At 51.3% G+C, this 20,650-nt stretch overlaps 1 protein-coding gene across 1 annotated transcript in view; it reads right to left on the reverse strand.

The window, feature by feature from the left end:
* The window catches only part of DPP10 (dipeptidyl peptidase like 10), a 190,050-nt gene that overhangs the window by 99,917 nt on the left and 69,483 nt on the right, over positions 1 to 20,650 (reverse strand). Inside the window, exon 3 of the mRNA XM_077449772.1 lies at positions 11,196 to 11,291. Coding sequence (XP_077305898.1) covers positions 11,196 to 11,291 — 96 coding nt within the window. The remainder of the gene's footprint in view (positions 1 to 11,195; positions 11,292 to 20,650) is intronic.

Genomic DNA, 20,650 nt, shown 5'->3' on the forward strand with positions numbered 1-20,650 from the left:
CTTCTAAAATGATCACTCACCGGAGCCGAGAATTATTTCTAGGGCTCCTAAGGCTCCAGTGAGTGCCCATTTTACAAGGTGGTGGTGGCACACCAATTGGTGAAAAGATTCAGCATGAAAATGTGAAAATATATAAATATATATGATAAATGGAAATGGACTCTGAAAATATTATATACTTATCCATTTTTTTATTTGGCACTTTATTGCCACATTGCACTTTACAGTAAGGCTGGTTTTCAGGGCACAGACATGGTGAGGTTGGCGTATGGGGTTCACACACCGTATTCGTAGTAAATGTTTGAATCAGGGCAGTTACTCTCTTTTTTTAAATGCCACATCCAGTTCACCATGCTGGCCCGGGCCCCTCTGCTGGTCCGGGCCCCATACAGGACCAGTGGTACCCCCTTATCCACAGCCCTGGACACAAGTTCAAGTTGAATCGTATGTCTGTCTGCCACCACAAAAATCGGGAATCTCTTTCATCGAGGTCTGATTTGAAGAAACATTTCCCATGAAGAATTCCAGTTTAGCTCATTGCCATGAACAACGCCGGAATGCTGACCATTAGAAGGACACCACTGAGGAGAAAGATTGTATATCCCGCCACACTGAGACTAGAGCCCCAATTTCATGGCATCTGATGTCAGGGCACTACTGTGCCATGCTCTGATGTAAGGGGGCACTGTGCCATGCTCTGATGTCAGGGGCACTAACGTGCCATGCTCTGATGTAAGGGGGGACTGTGCCATGCTCTGATGTCAGGGGCACTAACGTGCCATGCTCTGATGTAAGGGGGGACTGTGCCATGCTCTGATGTCAGGGGCACCAACGTGCCATGCTCTGCTGTAAGGGGGGACTGTGCCATGCTCTGATGTAAGGGGGGACTGTGCCATGCTCTGATGTAAGGGGGCACTGTGCCATGCTCTGATGTCAGGGGCACTAATGTGCCATGCTCTGATGTCAGGGGCACTAATGTGCCATGCTCTGATGTCAGGAGCACTAATGTGCCATGCTCTGATGTCAGGGGCACTGTGCCATTCTTTGATGTAAGGGGGCACTGTGCCGTGCTCTGATGTCAGGAGGAACTGTGCTATGCTCTGATGTCAGGGGCACTAATGTGCCATGCTCTGATATAAGGGGGCACTGTGCCATGCTCTGATGTCAGGAGTACTGTGCCATGCTTTGATGTAAGGGGGCACTGTGCCATGCTCTGATGTAAGGGGCACTGTGCCATGCTCTGATGTCAGGAGGAACTGTGCCATGCTCTGATGTCAGGGGCACTAATGTGCCATGCTCTGATGTCAGGGGCACTAATGTGCCATGCTCTGATGTAAGGGGGCACTGTGCCATGCTCTGATGTCAGGAGGAACTGTGCCATGCTCTGATGTCAGGGGCACTAATGTGCCATGCTCTGATGTCAGGGGCACTAATGTGCCATGCTCCGATGTAAGGGGGCACTGTGCCATGCTCTGATGTAAGGGGGCACTGTGCCATGCTCTGATGTCAGGGGGCACTGTGCCATGCTCTGATGTAAGGGGCACTAATGTGCCATGCTCCGATGTAAGGGAGCACTGTGCCATTCTCCGATGTAAGGGGGCACTGTGCCATGCTCCGATGTAAGGGGGCACTGTGCCATGCTCTGATGTCAGGGGGCACTGTGCCATGCTCTGATGTCAGGGGGCACTGTGCCATGCTCTGATGTCAGGGGGCACTGTGCCCCTCTGTGGGCAATCTGGGAAGAAATGATGTCACTAGTATATCAAGGGGTTAACTGTGTGTATAACTATGTAAAACCGTGTGCTACTTTTACTTACTAATCTGCTTTTCAGGGACAAGAAAGGAGCAGATCGCTATTCCTATGTACAAAGAGTTCTGTGTGTGTGAAATATATAAATTATATATATATTGTAGGGAGCAGAGGGGTGAACAGCCGGCTCAGAGACAGGTACAGATCACAGATCCGCAGCACACAGGCACAGATCCGCAGCACACAGGTACAGATCACAGATCCGCGGCACACAGGTACAGATCACAGATCCGCAGCACACAGGTACAGATCACAGATCCGCAGCACACAGGCACAGATCACAGATCCGCAGCACACAGGCACAGATCACAGATCCGCAGCACACAGGCACAGATCACAGATCCGCAGCACACAGGCACAGATCACAGATCCGCAGCACACAGGTACAGATCACAGATCCGCGGCACACAGGTACAGATCACAGATCCGCAGCACACAGGCACAGATCACAGATCCGCAGCACACAGGCACAGATCACAGATCCGCAGCACACAGGCACAGATCACAGATCCGCGGCACACAGGTACAGATCACAGATCCACGGCACACAGGTACATATCACAGATCCACGGCACACAGGTACATATCACAGATCCGCAGCACACAGGTACAGATCACAGATCCGCGGCACACAGGTACAGATCACAGATCCACGGCACACAGGTACATATCACAGATCCGCAGCACACAGGTACAGATCACAGATCCGCGGCACACAGGTACAGATCACAGATCCACGGCACACAGGTACATATCACAGATCCGCAGCACACAGGTACAGATCACAGATCCGCGGCACACAGGTACAGATCACAGATCCGCAGCACACAGATACAGATCACAGATCCGCAGCACACAGGTACAGATCACAGATCCGCAGCACACAGGCACAGATCACAGATCCGCAGCACACAGATACAGATCACAGATCCGCAGCACACAGGCACAGATCACAGATCCGCAGCACACAGGCACAGATCACAGATCCGCAGCACACAGGCACAGATCACAGATCCGCGGCACACAGGTACAGATCACAGATCCACGGCACACAGGTACATATCACAGATCCGCAGCACACAGGTACAGATCACAGATCTGCGGCACACAGGTACAGATCACAGATCCGCAGCACACAGATACAGATCACAGATCCGCAGCACACAGGTACAGATCACAGATCCGCAGCACACAGGCACAGATCACAGATCCGCAGCACACAGATACAGATCACAGATCCGCAGCACACAGATACAGATCACAGATCCGCAGCACACAGATACAGATCACAGATCCGCAGCACACAGGCACAGATCACGGATCCGCAGCACACAGGTACAGATCACAGATCCGCGGCACACAGGTACATATCACAGATCCGCAGCACACAGGTACATATCACAGATCCGCAGCACACAGGATTACAGGAAATAGTTCTTGGTTCTAATTAGAGCTCCAGTCTTTTATGTGGGGAAGGTCACCCAGCAAGTACACAATCCCGCAATGGAACTTTCCGCACAGAGTGCTGCGGTGCCTCTCCTACTAAGACAGATCCGCGGCACACAGGTACAGATCACAGATCCGCAGCACACAGGTACAGATCACAGATCCGCAGCACACACGTACAGATCACAGATCCGCAGCACACAGGTACAGATCACAGATCCGCAGCACACAGGTACAGATCACAGATCCGCAGCACACAGATACAGATCACAGATCCGCAGCACACAGATACAGATCACAGATCCGCAGCACACAGGTACAGATCACAGATCCGCAGCACACAGGTACAGATCACAGATCCGCAGCACACAGGTACAGATCACAGATCCGCAGCACACAGGTACAGATCACAGATCCGCAGCACACAGGTACAGATCACAGATCCGCAGCACACAGGTACAGATCACAGATCCGCAACACACAGATCACAGATCCGCAGCACACAGATCACAGATCCGCAGCACACAGATTGAGATCACAGATCCGCAGCACACAGGATTACAGGAAATAGTTCATGGTTCTAATCAGGAGTCCAGTCTTTTATGTGGGGAAGGTCACCCAGCAAGTGCACAATCCCGCAATGGAACTTTCCGCACAGCGTGCTGCGGTGCCTCGCCTACTCAGACAGATCTCCTCTCCGACACTTTCATCCCAGCCAGCAATAAGCAGGTCTTAAGGGGAAGTATTTGCCCTCTTCGATTAACCCCTTCATAACCCTGCCCCAGGCTGACCCTATACAATATATATATATAATCATGTGTGTTTGAGCTTCTGTTTGGGGTGCACACCTATGCGTCTGATGTACGTCAAGTCTGGATTCTATTAACTTGAGACATTAGAAAGTGACAGACGAAGTATATTTGATGATTGGACCTTGGAAATGCCTGGGGTGATGGACTGGCGAGTGGTGATCGGGGTGTAGAGGTGATGGACTGGTGGTCAGGATGTGGGGGTGATGGACTGGCGATCAGCATGTAGAGGTGATGGACTAGTGGTCAGGATGTAGGAATGATGGACTGGTGATCAAGATGTAGGAGTGATGGGCTGGTGGTCAGGGTGGTGGACTAGTGATCAGGATCTAGGGGTGGTGGATTGGTGGTCAGGATGTAGGGGTGATGGGTTGGTGGTCAGGAGTTAGGAGTGATGGGCTGGTGGTCAGGATTTAGGGATGGTGGACTGGTGGTCAGGATGTAGGGCTGATGGGCTGGTTGTCAGGATGTAGGGGTGATGGACTGGTGGCCAGAATGTAGGGTTGATGGGCTGGTGGTCAGGGTGGTGGACTGGTGGTCAGGATGTAGGGGTGGTGGACTGGTGGTCAGGATGTAGGGGTGGTGGACTGGTGGTCAGGATGTAGGGGTGGTGGACTGGTGGTCAGGATGTAGGGGTGATGGACCGGTGATCAGGATGTAGGGGTGATGGGCTGATGATCAAGATGTAGGAGTGATGGGCTGGTGGTCAGGGTGGTGGACTGGTGATCCGGATCTAGGGGTGGTGGATTGGTGGTCAGGATGTAGGGGTGATGGGTTGGTGGTCAGGAGTTAGGAGTGATGGGCTGGTGGTCAGGATTTAGGGATGGTGGACTGGTGATCAGGATGTAGGGGTGATGGGCTGATGATCAGGATGTAGGGGTGGTGGACTGGTGATCAGGATGTAGGGGTGGTGGGTTGGTGGTCAGGATGTAGGGGTGATGGACTGGTGGACAGGATGTAGGGGTGATGGGCTGGTGGTCAGGATGTAGGGGTGGTGGACTGGTCATCAGGATGTAGGGGTGATGGGCTGGTGGTCAGGATGTAGGGGTGATTGGTTGGTCATCAGGATGTAGGGGTGATGGGTTGATGATCAGGATGTAGGGGTGGTGGGCTGGTGGTCGGGATGTAGGGGTGATGGACTGGTGGACAGGATGTAGGGGTGATGGGCTAATGATCAGGATGTAGGGGTGGTGGATTGGTGGTCAGGATGTAGGGGTGATGGGTTGGTGGTCAGGATGTAGGGGTGGTGGACTGGTCATCAGGATGTAGGGGTGATGGGCTGGTGGTCAGGATGTAGGGGTGATTGGTTGGTCATCAGGATGTAGGGGTGATGGGTTGATGATCAGGATGTAGGGGTGGTGGGCTGGTGGTCGGGATGTAGGGGTGATGGACTGGTGGACAGGATGTAGGGGTGATGGGCTAATGATCAGGATGTAGGGGTGGTGGATTGGTGGTCAGGATGTAGGGGTGATGGGTTGGTGGTCAGGATGTAGGAGTGATGGGTTGGTGGTCAGGATGTAGGGGTGATGGGTTGGTCAGGATGTAGGCGTGATGGGTTGGTGGTCAGGATGTAGGGGTGATTGGTTGGTGGTCAGGATGTAGGGGTGGTGGATTGGTGGTCAGGATGTAGGGGTGATGGGTTGGTGGTCAGGATGTAGGGGTGATGGGTTGGTGGTCAGGATGTAGGGGTGATGGGTTGGTGGTCAGGATGTAGGGGTGATGGGTTGGTGGTCAGGATGTAGGGGTGGTGGACTGGTGATCAGGATGTAAGGGTGGTGGACTGGTGATCAGGATGTAGGGGTGATGGGTTGGTGATCAGGATGTAGGGGTGATGGGTTGGTGGTCAGGATGTAGGGGTGATGGGTTGGTGGTCAGGATGTAGGGGTGATGGGTTGGTGGTCAGGATGTAGGGGTGGTGGACTGGTGATCAGGATGTAGGGGTGATGGGTTGGTGGTCAGGATGTAGGGGTGATGGGTTGGTGATCAGGATGTAGGGGTGATGGGTTGGTGGTCAGGATGTAGGGGTGATGGGTTGGTGATCAGGATGTAGGGGTGATGGGTTGGTGGTCAGGATGTAGGGGTGATGGGTTGGTGATCAGGATGTAGGGGTGATGGGTTGGTGATCAGGATGTAGGGGTGATGGGTTGGTAGTCAGAATGTAGGGGTGATGGGTGGGTGATCAGGATGTAGGGGTGATGGGTTGGTGATCAGGATGTAGGGGTGGTGGATTGGTGGTCAGGATGTAGGGGTGATGGGTTGGTCAGGATGTAGGGGTGATGGGTTGGTGATCAGGATGTAGGGGTGGTGGGTTGGTGGTCAGGATGTAGGGGTGATGGGTTGGTGGTCAGGATGTAGGGGTGATGGGTTGGTGATCAGGATGTAGGGGTGATGGGTTGGTGGTCAGGATGTAGGGGTGATGGGTTGGTGGTCAGGATGTAAGGGTGGTGGACTGGTGATCAGGATGTAGGGGTGATGGGTTGGTGGTCAGGATGTAGGGGTGATGGGTTGGTGGTCAGGATGTAGGGGTGATGGGTTGGTGGTCAGGATGTAGGGGTGATGGGTTGGTGGTCAGGATGTAGGGGTGATGGGTTGGTGGTCAGGATGTAGGGGTGATGGGTTGGTGGTCAGGATGTAGGGGTGGTGGACTGGTGATCAGGATGTAGGGGTGATGGGCTGGTGATCAGGATGTAGGGGTGATGGGTTGGTGGTCAGGATGTAGGGGTGGTGGACTGGTCATCAGGATGTAGGGGTGATGGGTTGATGATCAGGATGTAGGGGTGGTGGGCTGGTGGTCGGGATGTAGGGGTGATGGACTGGTGGTCAGGATGTAGGGGTGATGGACTGGTGGTCAGGATGTAGGGGTGGTGGACTGGTGATCAGGATGTAGGGGTGATGGGCTAATGATCAGGATGTAGGGGTGGTGGATTGGTGGTCAGGATGTAGGGGTGATGGGTTGGTGGTCAGGATGTAGGAGTGATGGGTTGGTGATCAGGATGTAGGGGTGATGGGTTGGTCAGGATGTAGGCGTGATGGGTTGGTGGTCAGGATGTAGGGGTGATTGGTTGGTGGTCAGGATGTAGGGGTGGTAGATTGGTGGTCAGGATGTAGGGGTGATGGGTTGGTGGTCAGGATGTAGGGGTGATGGGTTGGTGGTCAGGATGTAGGGGTGATGGGTTGGTGATCAGGATGTAGGGGTGATGGGTTGGTGGTCAGGATGTAGGGGTGATGGGTTGGTGGTCAGGATGTAGGGGTGGTGGACTAGTGATCAGGATGTAGGGGTGATGGGTTGGTGGTCAGGATGTAAGGGTGGTGGACTGGTGATCAGGATGTAGGGGTAATGGTTTGGTGATCAGGATGTAGGGGTGATGGGTTGGTAGTCAGAATGTAGGGGTGATGGGTGGGTGATCAGGATGTATGGGTGATGGGTTGGTGATCAGGATGTAGGGGTGGTGGATTGGTGGTCAGGATGTAGGGGTGATGGGTTGGTCAGGATGTAGGGGTGATGGATTGGTGATCAGGATGTAGGGGTGGTGGGTTGGTGGTCAGGATGTAGGGGTGATGGGTTGGTGGTCAGGATGTAGGGGTGATGGGTTGGTGATCAGGATGTAGGGGTGATGGGTTGGTGGTCAGGATGTAGGGGTGATGGGTTGGTGGTCAGGATGTAGGGGTGATGGACTGGTGATCAGGATGTAGGGGTGATGGGTTGGTGGTCAGGATGTAGGGGTGATGGGTTGGTGGTCAGGATGATGGGCTGGTGGTTAGGATTTAGGGATGGTGGACTGGTATCTGATACCCCTAGAAGCATCTCCATTGGGTTGTTAAAGAGACCCCACAGTGCCGGGAAATCCCACATCCTTACATAGTTGGTATGGCAGTAAAGACACGGGTCCATTCAGTTAAGCCTGAGAGCGTGTTTAAATATCTTAGCACAAATTGCCCAGGAATGTCTCATAGCACCAGGCCATGTTCAGGGCAATGGTTCTGTACCCTCAGTGCCCTCCACAGTAAAGATCGGGTAGATTTTGGATGTTCTTTTGAGTTTCTGGATGACTCATTCTGAAAATGTCCCCCGAACAGACGATAACGAGGGGGAGTCACATGTTGTGTGGACGGCACCCGATGATATCAGAACTGTGAACTTCCTACAAGCACAGAACATCGGCTGCCATCTGCTAATCGTTGGAAAGGAATGTAGAGCTGAGAATTGGCAGAGGAACGGCGTTCCTCACAGATCATTAGAGGATGGCAGATCTTCTGCTGCTGGAAATCCAGATCAGAATATTCTGTCTGTCAAGTCCGGCTCTTTGCTCTCTATGCTGTATATCAGTATAATGGAGTCAGCTGTCATCACTTCCTTCCTACTCTTCAATTCATCAGGTCAGTCCCCAGAAAATGTAGATGAGCTTGGAAGGTGAGACTGGAAAATGATCCGACATTCATCATTGTAGGATGGACATTGCAGCTGAGACAGGATACGTGCAGTCCCCTCAGGGGTGGAGCTCTAGTATACCCAGGGGTGGGGCTCTAGCATACCCAGGGGTGGGGCTCTAGCATACCCAGGGGTGGGGCTCTAGTATACCCAGGGGTGGGGCTCTAGCATACCCAGGGGTGGGGCTCTAGTATACCCAGGGGTGGGGCTCTAGTATACCCAGGGGAGGGGCTCTAGTATACCCAGGGGAGGGGCTCTAGTATACCCAGGGGTGGGGCTCTAGTATACCCAGGGGAGGGGCTCTAGTATACCCAGGGGAGGGGCTCTAGTATACCCAGGGGTGGGGCTCTAGTCTCCTCAGGGGTGGAGAATTCAGTGGCAAAGACTATTCCAGATTATTCTGGTCTGTTGTAAAACAAGAACAGCGCATACACAGGCGATATTATTAAAGACATTGTGGGCCCACAATTACCTTCTCTTTTCTGGCTCATTGCATTAACATGGATGTTTCCGCAACACTTGTTATTTCCCATTGCATGCACTAGCATGTTGTGCTGCTAAAGATTTTGAATAGCACCTCAATGCAATAGCAAACCCCCCCCCCCTCCCCACCACAATGACCCACACGTGGCTCAGTGCACTACAAGCTCTCCATAACACACTACTGAGTATGTGGTATGCTCTGTGAGAAAATTGGGTCCATAAGTGGAGGTTCTGCTAATCTATTGGTTCATCTTCCACCCACATGGGTCCATAAGTGAAGGTTCTGTTAGTCTATTGGATCATCTTCTACCCACGTGGGTCCATCAGTGGATGTTCTGCCAATCTATGGGATCATCTTCCTACCCCATGGGTCCATAAGTGAAGGTTCTGTTAGTCTATTGGATCATCTTCCATCCACGTGGGTCTATAAGTGGAGGTTCTGTTAGTCTATTGGATCATCTTCCACCGTCATGGGTCCATCAGTGGAGGTTCTGCTAATCTATGGGATCAGCTTCCTACCCCATGGGTCTATAAGTAAAGGTTCTGTTAGTCTATTGAATCATCTTCCACCCACATGGTTCTATAAGTGAAGGTTCTGTTAGTCTATTGGATCATCTTCTACCTACATGGGTCCATCAGTGGAGGTTCTGCTAATCTATTGGATCATCTTCCACCGTCATGGGTCCATCAGTGAAGGTTCTGTTAGTCTATTGGATCATCTTCCACCCACATGGGTCTATAAGTGAAGGTTCTGTTAGTCTATTGGATCATCTTCTACCCACGTGGGTCTATAAGTGAAGGTTCTGTTAGTCTATTGGATCATCTTCTACCCACATGGGTCCATCAGTGGAGGTTCTGCTAATCTATGGGATCATCTTCCACCATCATGGGTCTATAAGTGGAGGTTCTGTTAGTCTATTGGATCATCTTCTACCCACGTGGGTCCATCAGTGGAGGTTCTGCTAATCTATGGGATCAGCTTCCTACCCCATGGGTCTATAAGTGAAGGTTCTGTTAGTCTATTGGAACATCTTCTACCCACATGGGTCTATAAGTGAAGGTTCTGTTAGTCTATTGGATCATCTTCCACCCACATGGGTCTATAAGTGAAGGTTCTGTTAGTCTATTGGATCATCTTCTACCCACATGGGTCCATCAGTGGAGGTTCTGCTAATCTATTGGATCATCTTCCACCGTCATGGGTCCATCAGTGAAGGTTCTGTTAGTCTATTGGATCATCTTCCACCCACGTGGGTCTATAAGTGAAGGTTCTGTTAGTCTATGGGATCATCTTCCACCCACGTGGGTCCATCAGTGAAGGTTCTGCTAGTCTACGGGAGATCATCTTCCACCCAATAAAATTGTCCATCAATAAATCTCCTTTGTCGGTCACTGGGGGATGGGAACACTGCAAACCTCTATCATATCTCAGATGTTGTGAGAGCATCCAATAGAAAGATAATGAAACTTCACAGCAACCAATCAGAACTCCTCCATCCCCAATTATTTATCAGTAAGAGGAAACCTGGACCATTCCCCTGGGCTATGGCCCAATCCTTAGTACGAGTTTCTTAATCACAGAAAATACGCCAAATAATATGAAATATGAGTTCAAACCGAAACGTTTGTAAGAAAGATATTCATATGGCATCACCTGGACCCCAATGTACTGGAGCAATCGCTGCCGAGGCCTCAGTGCCGGGAATGGGGGTCCATGTGATGATATCGGAGTGCGGAGGGTTTCTGCGGACGGCTCCCTGATTCACCAATGAAAGACACGAAACGCAACGACCAGCCGTAGAGAACACCGGCAGCGTATACATTACGGTTCACCATACAATGAGTGGACAATGTTGGTCCGCCCGCTACTAACCAACAACATGGCCGCCTCCAAGGCGGTGACTTTTTTACCCTTTAGCCGATGTTCTGACAGCCAAGTCTTTGAAATCTGCAGTTATTGCTGCTGGAGAGTCACCGGAAGTGACGGAATCAGAGATTTTGACAAGTTGGCTCTTTTGACAGAACACCGGCAACCAATAAACCATCAAAACCTTCTTATTGTCAGGAAAGTCCTGCAACCCCTCCCCCCTTCCCGGCCATGTCTGGATTTCTCCCACAGACAATCATGAATATCAGACTGAAGAGAACCAATCGCTCCCCGATAATATATCAATATTCCACACTATCCATCCTCTGAGTGACGATCGGTAATTCTTACCATTAATCCATCGCGCTTCTGGGTCGTGCACCGAAAATTCCTTACTGAACAGATCGTCCAACGTCACCATCGTGTCCGAGGAATTGGTCACTTCATCTGGAAGAGAAGAGAAGAGTTATGATGGAGGACGGCCATGTTTTCCAATCACCATGCACGCCGATCGGCACACTCCTCAAAATCACTGCACACCGATCACCACACACACCGATCGGCACACTCCTCAATCACCGCACCCCCCGATCGGCACACTCCTCAATCACCACACCCCCCTATCGGCACACTCCTCAATTACCGCACCCCCCTATCGGCACACTCCTCAATCACCGCACCCCCCTATCGGCACACTCCTCAATCACCACACCCCCTATCCGCACACTCCTCAATCACCACACTCACCGATCGGCACACTCCTCAATCACCACACCCCCCGATCGGCACACTCCTCAATCACCACACCCCCTATCCGCACACTCCTCAATCACTGCACTCACCGATCAGCACACTCCTCAATCACCACACACACCGATCGGCACACTCCTCAATCACCGCACCCCCCGATCGGCACACTCCTCAATCACCGCACCCCCCGATCAGCACACTCCTCAATCACCACACCCCCTATCCGCACACTCCTTAATCACCACACCCCCCGATCGGCACACTCCTCAATCACCGCACCCCCCCGATCGGCACACTCCTTAATCACCACACCTCCCGATCGGCACACTCCTCAATCACTGCACTCACCGATCAGCACACTCCTCAATCACCACACCCCCCTATCGGCACACTCCTCAATCACCACACCCCCTATCCGCACACTCCTTAATCACCACACCCCCCGATCGGCACACTCCTCAATCACCGCACCCCCCCGATCGGCACACTCCTTAATCACCACACCTCCCGATCGGCACACTCCTCAATCACCGCACCCCCCGATCGGCACACTCCTCAATCACCGCACCCCCCGATCGGCACACTCCTCAATCACCACACCCCCCGATCGGCACACTCCTCAATCACCGCACTCCCCGATCGGCACACTCCTCAATCACCGCACCCCCCGTTCGGCACACTCCTCAATCACCACACCCCCCAATCGGCACACTCCTCAATCACCGCACCCCCCGATCGGCACACTCCTCAATCACCGCACCCCCCGTTCGGCACACTCCTCAATCACCACACCCCCCGATCGGCACACTCCTCAATCACCGCACCCCCCGATCGGCACACTCCTCAATCACCGCACCCCCCGTTCGGCACACTCCTCAATCACCACACCCCCCAATCGGCACACTCCTCAATCACCGCACCCCCCGTTCGGCACACTCCTCAATCACCACACCCCCCGATCCGCACACTCCTCAATCACTGCACTCACAGATCAGCACACTCCTCAATCACTGCACTCACCGATCAGCACACTCCTCAATCACCGCACTCACTGATCGGCACACTCCTCAATCACCACACTCACCGATCGGCACACTCCTCAATCACCGCACTCACCGATCGGCACACTCCTCAATCATCACACTCACCGATCACCACCTGCTGGCCGCAGGAAATAAATACATCCAAATAACCCAACCAAATATAGAGAATAATTTCCCGACATTGAACATTCCATGAAGATGTCCAGACAGAGAATCTGCGGAGATCCAAATGCTGAAGATCAGATTTCGGGGTCTTCTCTATATGAGGGGGCAGATTTTCTGAATTGTGGAGGATGTTGTATGGACAAGTGACTGGGGGGACTGTGACGGGAGTCACTTTGGGTGGGAGGGACTGTGGAACCCAGCTTACCTTAGAGAGGTCGGGAAACCTTGTCCAGCTCCCCGGGCCCCTCCTATATGTAAGCCACCCTGTGTCTAATAGGGGCACAGGGTGACCGAGAACCCCAGTTGGGTCTGCACTAACCAGACTCACCGTACAACCCCACCAGACTCAGCCTTTCGTGTTACCCCCGTTATCCCGGGTTCTATATGTGTGGTTTGTGTTGAAATAATAAATTCCACCTTTCAGACTGCTGGAATATTGTATGAGCTTGGTCTCATAGACTGTTGCAGACTTTTTACTAGATTGTTTGAGGTGTGGCTGTGTCCCATTGCTCTATTGTTTCTGTCTGCCTTGGGAGCAACCTATTATGGGATGTATATGCTTTTATGGATTGGCTTACATGTTAATGAAACCCCTGTCAGTTATTAGATGCTTCTCCAGCAGCCCCTCCTAAAGACCCACCTTCCCTGTGCTGTGCTGACTTCCTCCTGGGGCTGTACCCCTACTATGCTCCCCCCATACCTGTGCTGTGCTTATTATGAGGGTCTCTCCCCATCCCTGTGCTGTGATCATTATGAGGGGCTCTCCCCATCCCTGTGCTGTGATCATTATGAGGGGCTCCCCCCATCCCTGTGCTGTGATCATTATGAGGGGCCCCTCCCCCCATCCCTGTGCTGTGATCATTATGAGGGGCTCCCCCCATCCCTGTGCTGTGATGATTTCCTGGGTTTTTAACTTCATCATAACGAATAATTGTAATTATTATGACAATAATGAAACGATATTCACAAACATTTTTATTTTGTCTGATTCTGAATCTCCCATCAACTCCCAGTACCAGTCTGTCCCACCCCCATATTAAAAACGGTAATTTTCCCAACCCCCACTCAGCAGAAGAAAACCTCTGATTGGTCAACAAAACAACCTTTGCGTTTCTGTTGTAACGGAATTTGGATCTGAAATTCATCAACAAAATTTCGTATACAATTCGGAAGCACAGAAATTCGGATTGTGGATGCTTCCGAATGAATTTTCAGAAATTCGTACAAATTTTTGATTTGTACGAAACGAGCCGCACACGTCTATAAGAAACTTCTCCAGCCCAAGAGCTGACAACTGGACAGACCTCTGCCCACACCCGCGGCAGTGCCGGAAGCCCAGAGTAAGAAGGTGGCAGATCAGGATCCAGAGGGAGAAGGGAGAGGAGGGGGTCTCCCCCCCCCCCCCATCACTCAGCCGGAGAAGAGGAAATGGTCTTCCCTCCCACCCAGAGTCTACGAGTGGAGGAAGCCGCCCCCCCCCCCCCAACAGTCAGCCGGAGGGGATGATGTGGGGTCCCCAGCTGAACCCCTAACAGGGCAGAACACTGCTGGCCTCTGCCCTCAGCTAACAGAAGATGGATTCCTCTAGTAGTGGACGGGACTTTGGTCTCCGCTGACACAATCCCAGAAAAGCTCTGGCATTGGGACAGGAGGATATCAGCTTTGCTCTGCAAACACTAATGCCGTGTCATGGTCCAGCAGGTAAGGGCAGGGACGTTCCCTTCCCTTCACGGCGCACTGGGTAACTCTGCTGGCAGCTGGGAAGTAGAGATGAACTGAACCCCCCTCCGGTTCGGTTCGCAGCGGAACATGCAAAAAAGAACAGGCAAAAAAATTAGTTTGAACACACGAACTCCATTAAAGTCTATGGGACACGAACGTGAAAAATCAAAAGTGCTAATTTTAAAGGCTTATATGTAAGTTATTGCCATAAAAAGTGTTTGGGGACCACGTGTAGAACAGTGCTGCAGCAAAATGACATTTCTAAAGCTCAAAATGTCCAAGTCGTCCTCATCCTCCTCATCCTCCTCATCCTCTTCATCCTCTTCATCCTCTTCATCCTCCTCATCCTCCTCATCCTCCTCATCCTCTTCATCCTCTTCATCCTCTTCATCCTCCTCATCCTCCTCATCCTCCTCATCCTCCTCATCCTCCGTCCCCCAGGCTCAGAGTAGTTTGCCTTCCAATGCAGCTGCCAAAGTGGCCTATTCCACCGGCTCCTTGTCCACAGTCACTCCCTCTGTAGCCCCACCATCATGCACGCAGGAGTCCCCAGAATCATTCGACCACAGTGTCGGGTACAAGCTTCTGGAGAATGCACAGCGATTTGAAGGCTCCGATGTTGGTTGCCAGGTTGGGGAAGGGAGTAATGTGAGCCTAGAGAAAGGGGGTGCCACAGAAGGACAAGAAACTGGCAGTCATGTTCCCCCAGCTGCAGCATACTGCCAAGTTTGCTCCAGTGACAAGGAGGGAGGGGAAGATGAGGTCACTGACTCTACTTGGGTGCCTGAGAGAAGAGAGGAGGAGGAGGAGGCACAACTCCAATGAGGCATGATGTCCTCTAGGGGGCAGCTTAAGGGTAGCCACCCTATTATATCACACCGCAGAGCTCCGCAGGTGCAGGGCGCTGCTGACTCCCTGCTGATTTTTAAAAGTTCCTTGGTGTGGGCCTTTTTCGACACGTGTGCAGCAGATCTCACCGTTGCTGTTTGCAACCTATGTCTGAATCGTATCAAGCGTGGCCAGAACAGCAGCCGATTGGGCACCACATGCTTGACCGGACATATGACGACCTCCCATGCAGTCCGTTGGCCACAGCACTTGAAAGACCCACATCAAAGAGAAAGGCGGACTTCTCCTTGCCCCTCATCTGGGATCTGCAACCCCACTATACCCCATGCATGGCCTCCATGATTCTGCAAAGCCTGCGAAAGGACCCCAGGATTCCTAGTATCAAGGAGAGGGATCATTACTGGCTGGCTTCTTGATCCACATTACAAAGGTAAGGTTGCAGAATTCATCCTGCCTTGGGAGAGGGAGCCAAAGATGAAACATCTTCAGGAGGCCTTGAAGAAAGGTTTGTGCGATGCGTTTCCGGACCCTGTGAGGTTACAATTTCCTGGTGCTGGACAACATGTTGCGGAGGCTTCGTTCAGTCAGAGAAAGAGCAGTGGAGAATGTGGCCAGCTGACTATCCTGTTCCTCCACAATCTTGATGATGCTAGCTTCCAACTATATTTTTGGTTTAGCGCACCACCACCCAAGGCCCAGTTTTTATGCCCTTGTATTTACAGGGGCATGTAATTACAGTTTTTGATATAATATTTCAATGTAGGGCCTGTTCCTGCACCCAACAAGAGTAACTGTGAGGGCTTACAGTGTTCTGGTACCACCAACACCTAAAGCCAAATTTTCTGCAGAGTATATAGGGCAGGCTGTATAGTTCCCGGTTCCCCTTAATATCCATACCAGACCCAAAGGGCCTGGTAATGGGCTGGGGGGGGGGGGACCCATGCCATTTTTCTCAATGAGTTTTATCTATATTGCCGGGACCCGACAATACATTAGAGCCGCAATCAGTGTTAAATTACTTTTTTTCTTTAGAAATGTCATTTTGCTGTGGTATTGTTCAAAACACGGGAAAATGCGCCAATTTACAGGCAGACTATAGACACCCCCCAGGTATGAAAGTTAAAGGAATATTTCACTTTTATTGTTTCACTTTAACCACTTTTAGACCGGACCATTTTGCTGGTCAAAGACCAGACCACTTTTTGCGATTCGGCACTGCGTTGCTTTAACTGACAATTGCGCGGTCGTGCGACGTGGCTCCCAAACAAAATTGACATCCTTTTTTTCCCACAAATAGAGCTTTCTTTTGGGGGTATTTGATCAGCCCTGCGGTTTTTATTGTTTGCGCTATAAACAAAAATAGAGCGACAATTTTGATAATAAATATCCCCCAAAAATATATAAAAAAACATTTTTTTCCCTCAGTTTAGGCCGATACGTATTCTTCTACATATTTTTGGTAAAAAAAATTCGCAATAAGCGATTATTGATTGGTTTGCGCAAAAGTTATAGCGTTTACAAAATAGGGATAGTTTTATAGCATTTTTATTAATAATTTTTTTTTTTTTTTTTTTTACTAGTAATGGCGGCGATCAGCGATTTTTATTGTGACTGCGACATTGTGGGGGACCCATCGGACATTTTTGACACATTTTTGGGACCATTGTCATTTATACAGTAACCACTGCTATATAAATGCAGTGATTCCTGTGTAAATGACACTGGCAGTGAAGGGGTTAACCAGGGGGTGGCAGTGTAGGGGTTAAGTGTTCCTAGGGGTGTGTTACCAACTGTGGGGGGGTTGGGCTTTAATTTAGTGAACACTGATCTCTGCTCCAATCACATGGAGCAGAGATCAGCGTCACTAGTTGCTAGGCAGAATGGAGAAATGCTGTTTACAACGGCATTTCTTCATTTGGCCGCTCCGTGAGACGATCGCGGGGATGCCCGCGGCGATCGAGTCCGCGGGTCCCGCGACCGGACTCACGGGGGTCCCGACCAGCGCGGGAGCGTAGCGCCGGCGGCGCGCTCCCGATGGCAGGGCGGCAAATTTAAAGGGACGTACATTTACACCCATTTGCCTGCCCGTGCCATTCTGTCGACGTACATCGTCGTGCGCTGGTCGGCAAGTGGTTAAGCATTACTAAAATCACTGCTCCCGAAAAAAACGGACGTTTTTAAAAAAAAATTTGCATTGATACATGTCCCCTGGGGCAGGACCCGGGTCCTGCCCCAGGGGAGTGTTTGGGGACCCGGGACCTGCCCCAGGGGAGTGTTTGGGGACCCGGGACCTGCCCCAGGGGAGTGTTTGAGGACCCGGGACCTGCCCCAGGGGAGTGTTTGGGAACCCGGGACCTGCCCCAGGGGAGTGTTTGGGGACCCGGGTCCTGCCCCAGGGGAGTGTTTGGGGACCCCATAGACTTTAATGGAGTTTGTGTGTTCAAACTAATTTTTTTGCCTGTTCTTTTTTGCATGTTCTGCTGCGAACCGAACCAGAGGGGGGTTCAGTTCATCTCTACTTCCCAGCTGCCAGCAGAGTTACCCAGTGCGCCGTGAAGGAAAGGTAACGTCCCTGCCCTTACCTGCTGGACCATGAGTCAGTGGTAATATGAACCTTACTGCTGACCGCCCTGTCCAACGAGGCCAAGACATTGCCTTCCACATGACAGTAGAGAGCTGGAATGGCCATACATGAAAAGAAATGTTTTTTTTTGGAATCCGCCACTGTGGTACAGCACATTCAACAAATTCACGAAAGGGGGCAGAGTTCACCAGCTGAAAAGGCAGCAGTTGCAGTGCTAGCAATTTGGCCAAACTACCATTTAGACGCTGAGCATGTGGATGGCTGGGACTGAATTTCTTTTTATGGTTCAGCAACTGGGGTAGGGAAATTTGCCAGCTGAAATCAACGGGTAGTGTACTTGTGGCACCTATTGATATACAGTACCTATGAGTGGTGGCTGGTGCTGAAATTTTTTTTTGGGGGGGGGGGGGGGGGGGGGGACGCAAACAAACTGAAAAAAAACTATCAATAGAAGCTACTGTGCCATCAAATGCAACTACTGTGCCATCAAACATTGCCACTGTGCCCATCAAACATTGCCATTGTGCCCATCAAACTTTGCAATTGTGCCCATGAAATGATGCCACTGTGCCCATGAAATGCAGCCATTGTGCCATCAAACACAGCTACTGTGCCCATCAACCATTGCCATTGTGCCCATGAAATGATGCCACTGTGCCCATGAAATGCAGCCATTGTGCCAAACACAGCTACTGTGCCCATCAAACATTGCCACTGTGCCCATCAAACATTGCATTGTGCCCATGAAATGCAGCCACTGTGCCCATCAAACACAGCTACTGTGCCCATCAAACATTGCATTGTGCCCATGAAATGCAGCCACTGTGCCCATCAAACGCAGCCACTGTGCCCATTGAACACAGCCACTGTGCCCATCACAGCGCCTGATGTTTCAGCCAATCAGGTGACCGGTAACAGACCCGGCAACCTGATTGGTTGAGAGGCGGATTCAGGGTTAGAAAAGTGAATTCCTTTGCTTTGCTAACACACAGCTGAGTGAGCAGCGAACGGCCAGCCTATGGCTCTAATCAGGTGCTTCCAAAAAACACCTTCGCCGCTGTAATTTAGGTTTCCTGGTGCCAGAAAATGGGCTGGTCACCTGAATAGGGGTATCAGAGGCGACCATAGATAGATTCATGCAATGCATGACTTTGCGCAACCTTTATGGTCCCACCGCCAATAGTACCTATTTGAAAGGGCTGGAGGTATAGTGGGGTTGGAGATCCCAGGTGAGGAGCAAGGAGAGGTCCCCTTTTTTAATGATGTGGGTCTTTCAGGTGCTGTTGCCAACGGACTGCATGGCAGATCGTCATATGTCGTGTCAAGCATGTGGTGCCAAAGCCGGTGGTGTTTTGGCCGCTCTTGATCCACTTCAGACATAGATTGCAGACAGAAAGGGTGCGATCTACGGACACGTCAAAAAAGGCCAATCCAGTGAACATTTGGAAGTCAGCGGGGAGTCAGCAGCGCCTGCACCTGCGCAGCTCTGCGGTGATACAATAGTGTGGCTGCCCCCTAGAGGACATCCTGCCTCATTGGAGATGTGCCTCCTCCTCCTCCTCCTCCTCCTCCTCCTCTCTTCTATCAGTCACCCAAGTGCAGTCAGTGACCTCATCATCCCCCCACCCCCCTCTCCTCATTACTGGAGCAAACTGCGAGCGTCTGCCTCTCCTTGGTGGCCTTCCGGACATGATGGGGATTTTTTTTTTCACACCGCACTGCACTGTATTATATACTCTGCACTGTACACTGCCGGCACTGTATTATATACTGTACACAAACTGAAGTGTATTATACTGTATACTGTACACCGACTGCACTGTATTATATACTCTGCACTGAATTATATATTATATACTGTATTATATATTATGTACTTGTAAGGATTAAGGGGTGTCAAAATAAAATGTTTGACCTTATGTCTTACTAATTACTTGTATTTCTCTCTGTAAAATAAGGATTCGTCATCTATTGTCACGTACTCATCAAGAAGAGGCCGCATCAGCCCTAAAAAGCAGTCTACGCCCAGAAGATTGTCTTATCAGCTGATAACACCCGGAGAATTGTCTTTACTTTGAAAATGTTGTTTTTTTTACATTTGCTGATGTTTGCTCTTTTCTGTCTATAAAAGATGTAATAAAGAAGCCTCAGAGCCACAGTCAGTCAGAGACAGTCAGAGTTAACGACGGACTTCTGAGCAGAAATACTGAATATCTCCGTGTCTCTTTGCTCAGATAAGAACTCTAACTAACAATTGGGAAACGGTAACATAACCTGACAAATAGGTGACTTGTTGAGGTCACACCTAACATACTGTATTATATATTATGTACTGTACACTGCCTGCACTGTATTATATACTGGTTGGTTGCAGTGCTGTCCTCGGGATGGGTCTGGTGTGGGGGGTGGGGGAGGGTGGTTGCAGTGCTGTCCTCGGGACGGGTCTGGTGTGGGGGGTGGGGGAGGGTGGTTTCAGTGCTGTCCTCGGGATGGGCCTGGTGTGGGGGGTGGGGGAGGGTGGTTGCAGTGCTGTCCTCGGGACGGGTCTGGTGTGGGGGAGGGTGGTTGCAGTGCTGTCCTCGGGACGGGTCTGGTGTGGGGGGTGGGGGAGGGTGGTTGCAGTGCTGTCCTCGGGACGGGTCTGGTGTGGGGGGTGGGGGGGGGGTGGGGGAGGGTGGTTGCAGTGCTGTCCT

Source organism: Lithobates pipiens, unplaced genomic scaffold (assembly GCF_037356315.1).
Source record: "Lithobates pipiens isolate NorthernLeopardFrog02 unplaced genomic scaffold, aLitPip1_a1.2 Scaffold_22, whole genome shotgun sequence".
Classification (NCBI taxonomy): Eukaryota; Metazoa; Chordata; class Amphibia; order Anura; family Ranidae; genus Lithobates; species Lithobates pipiens.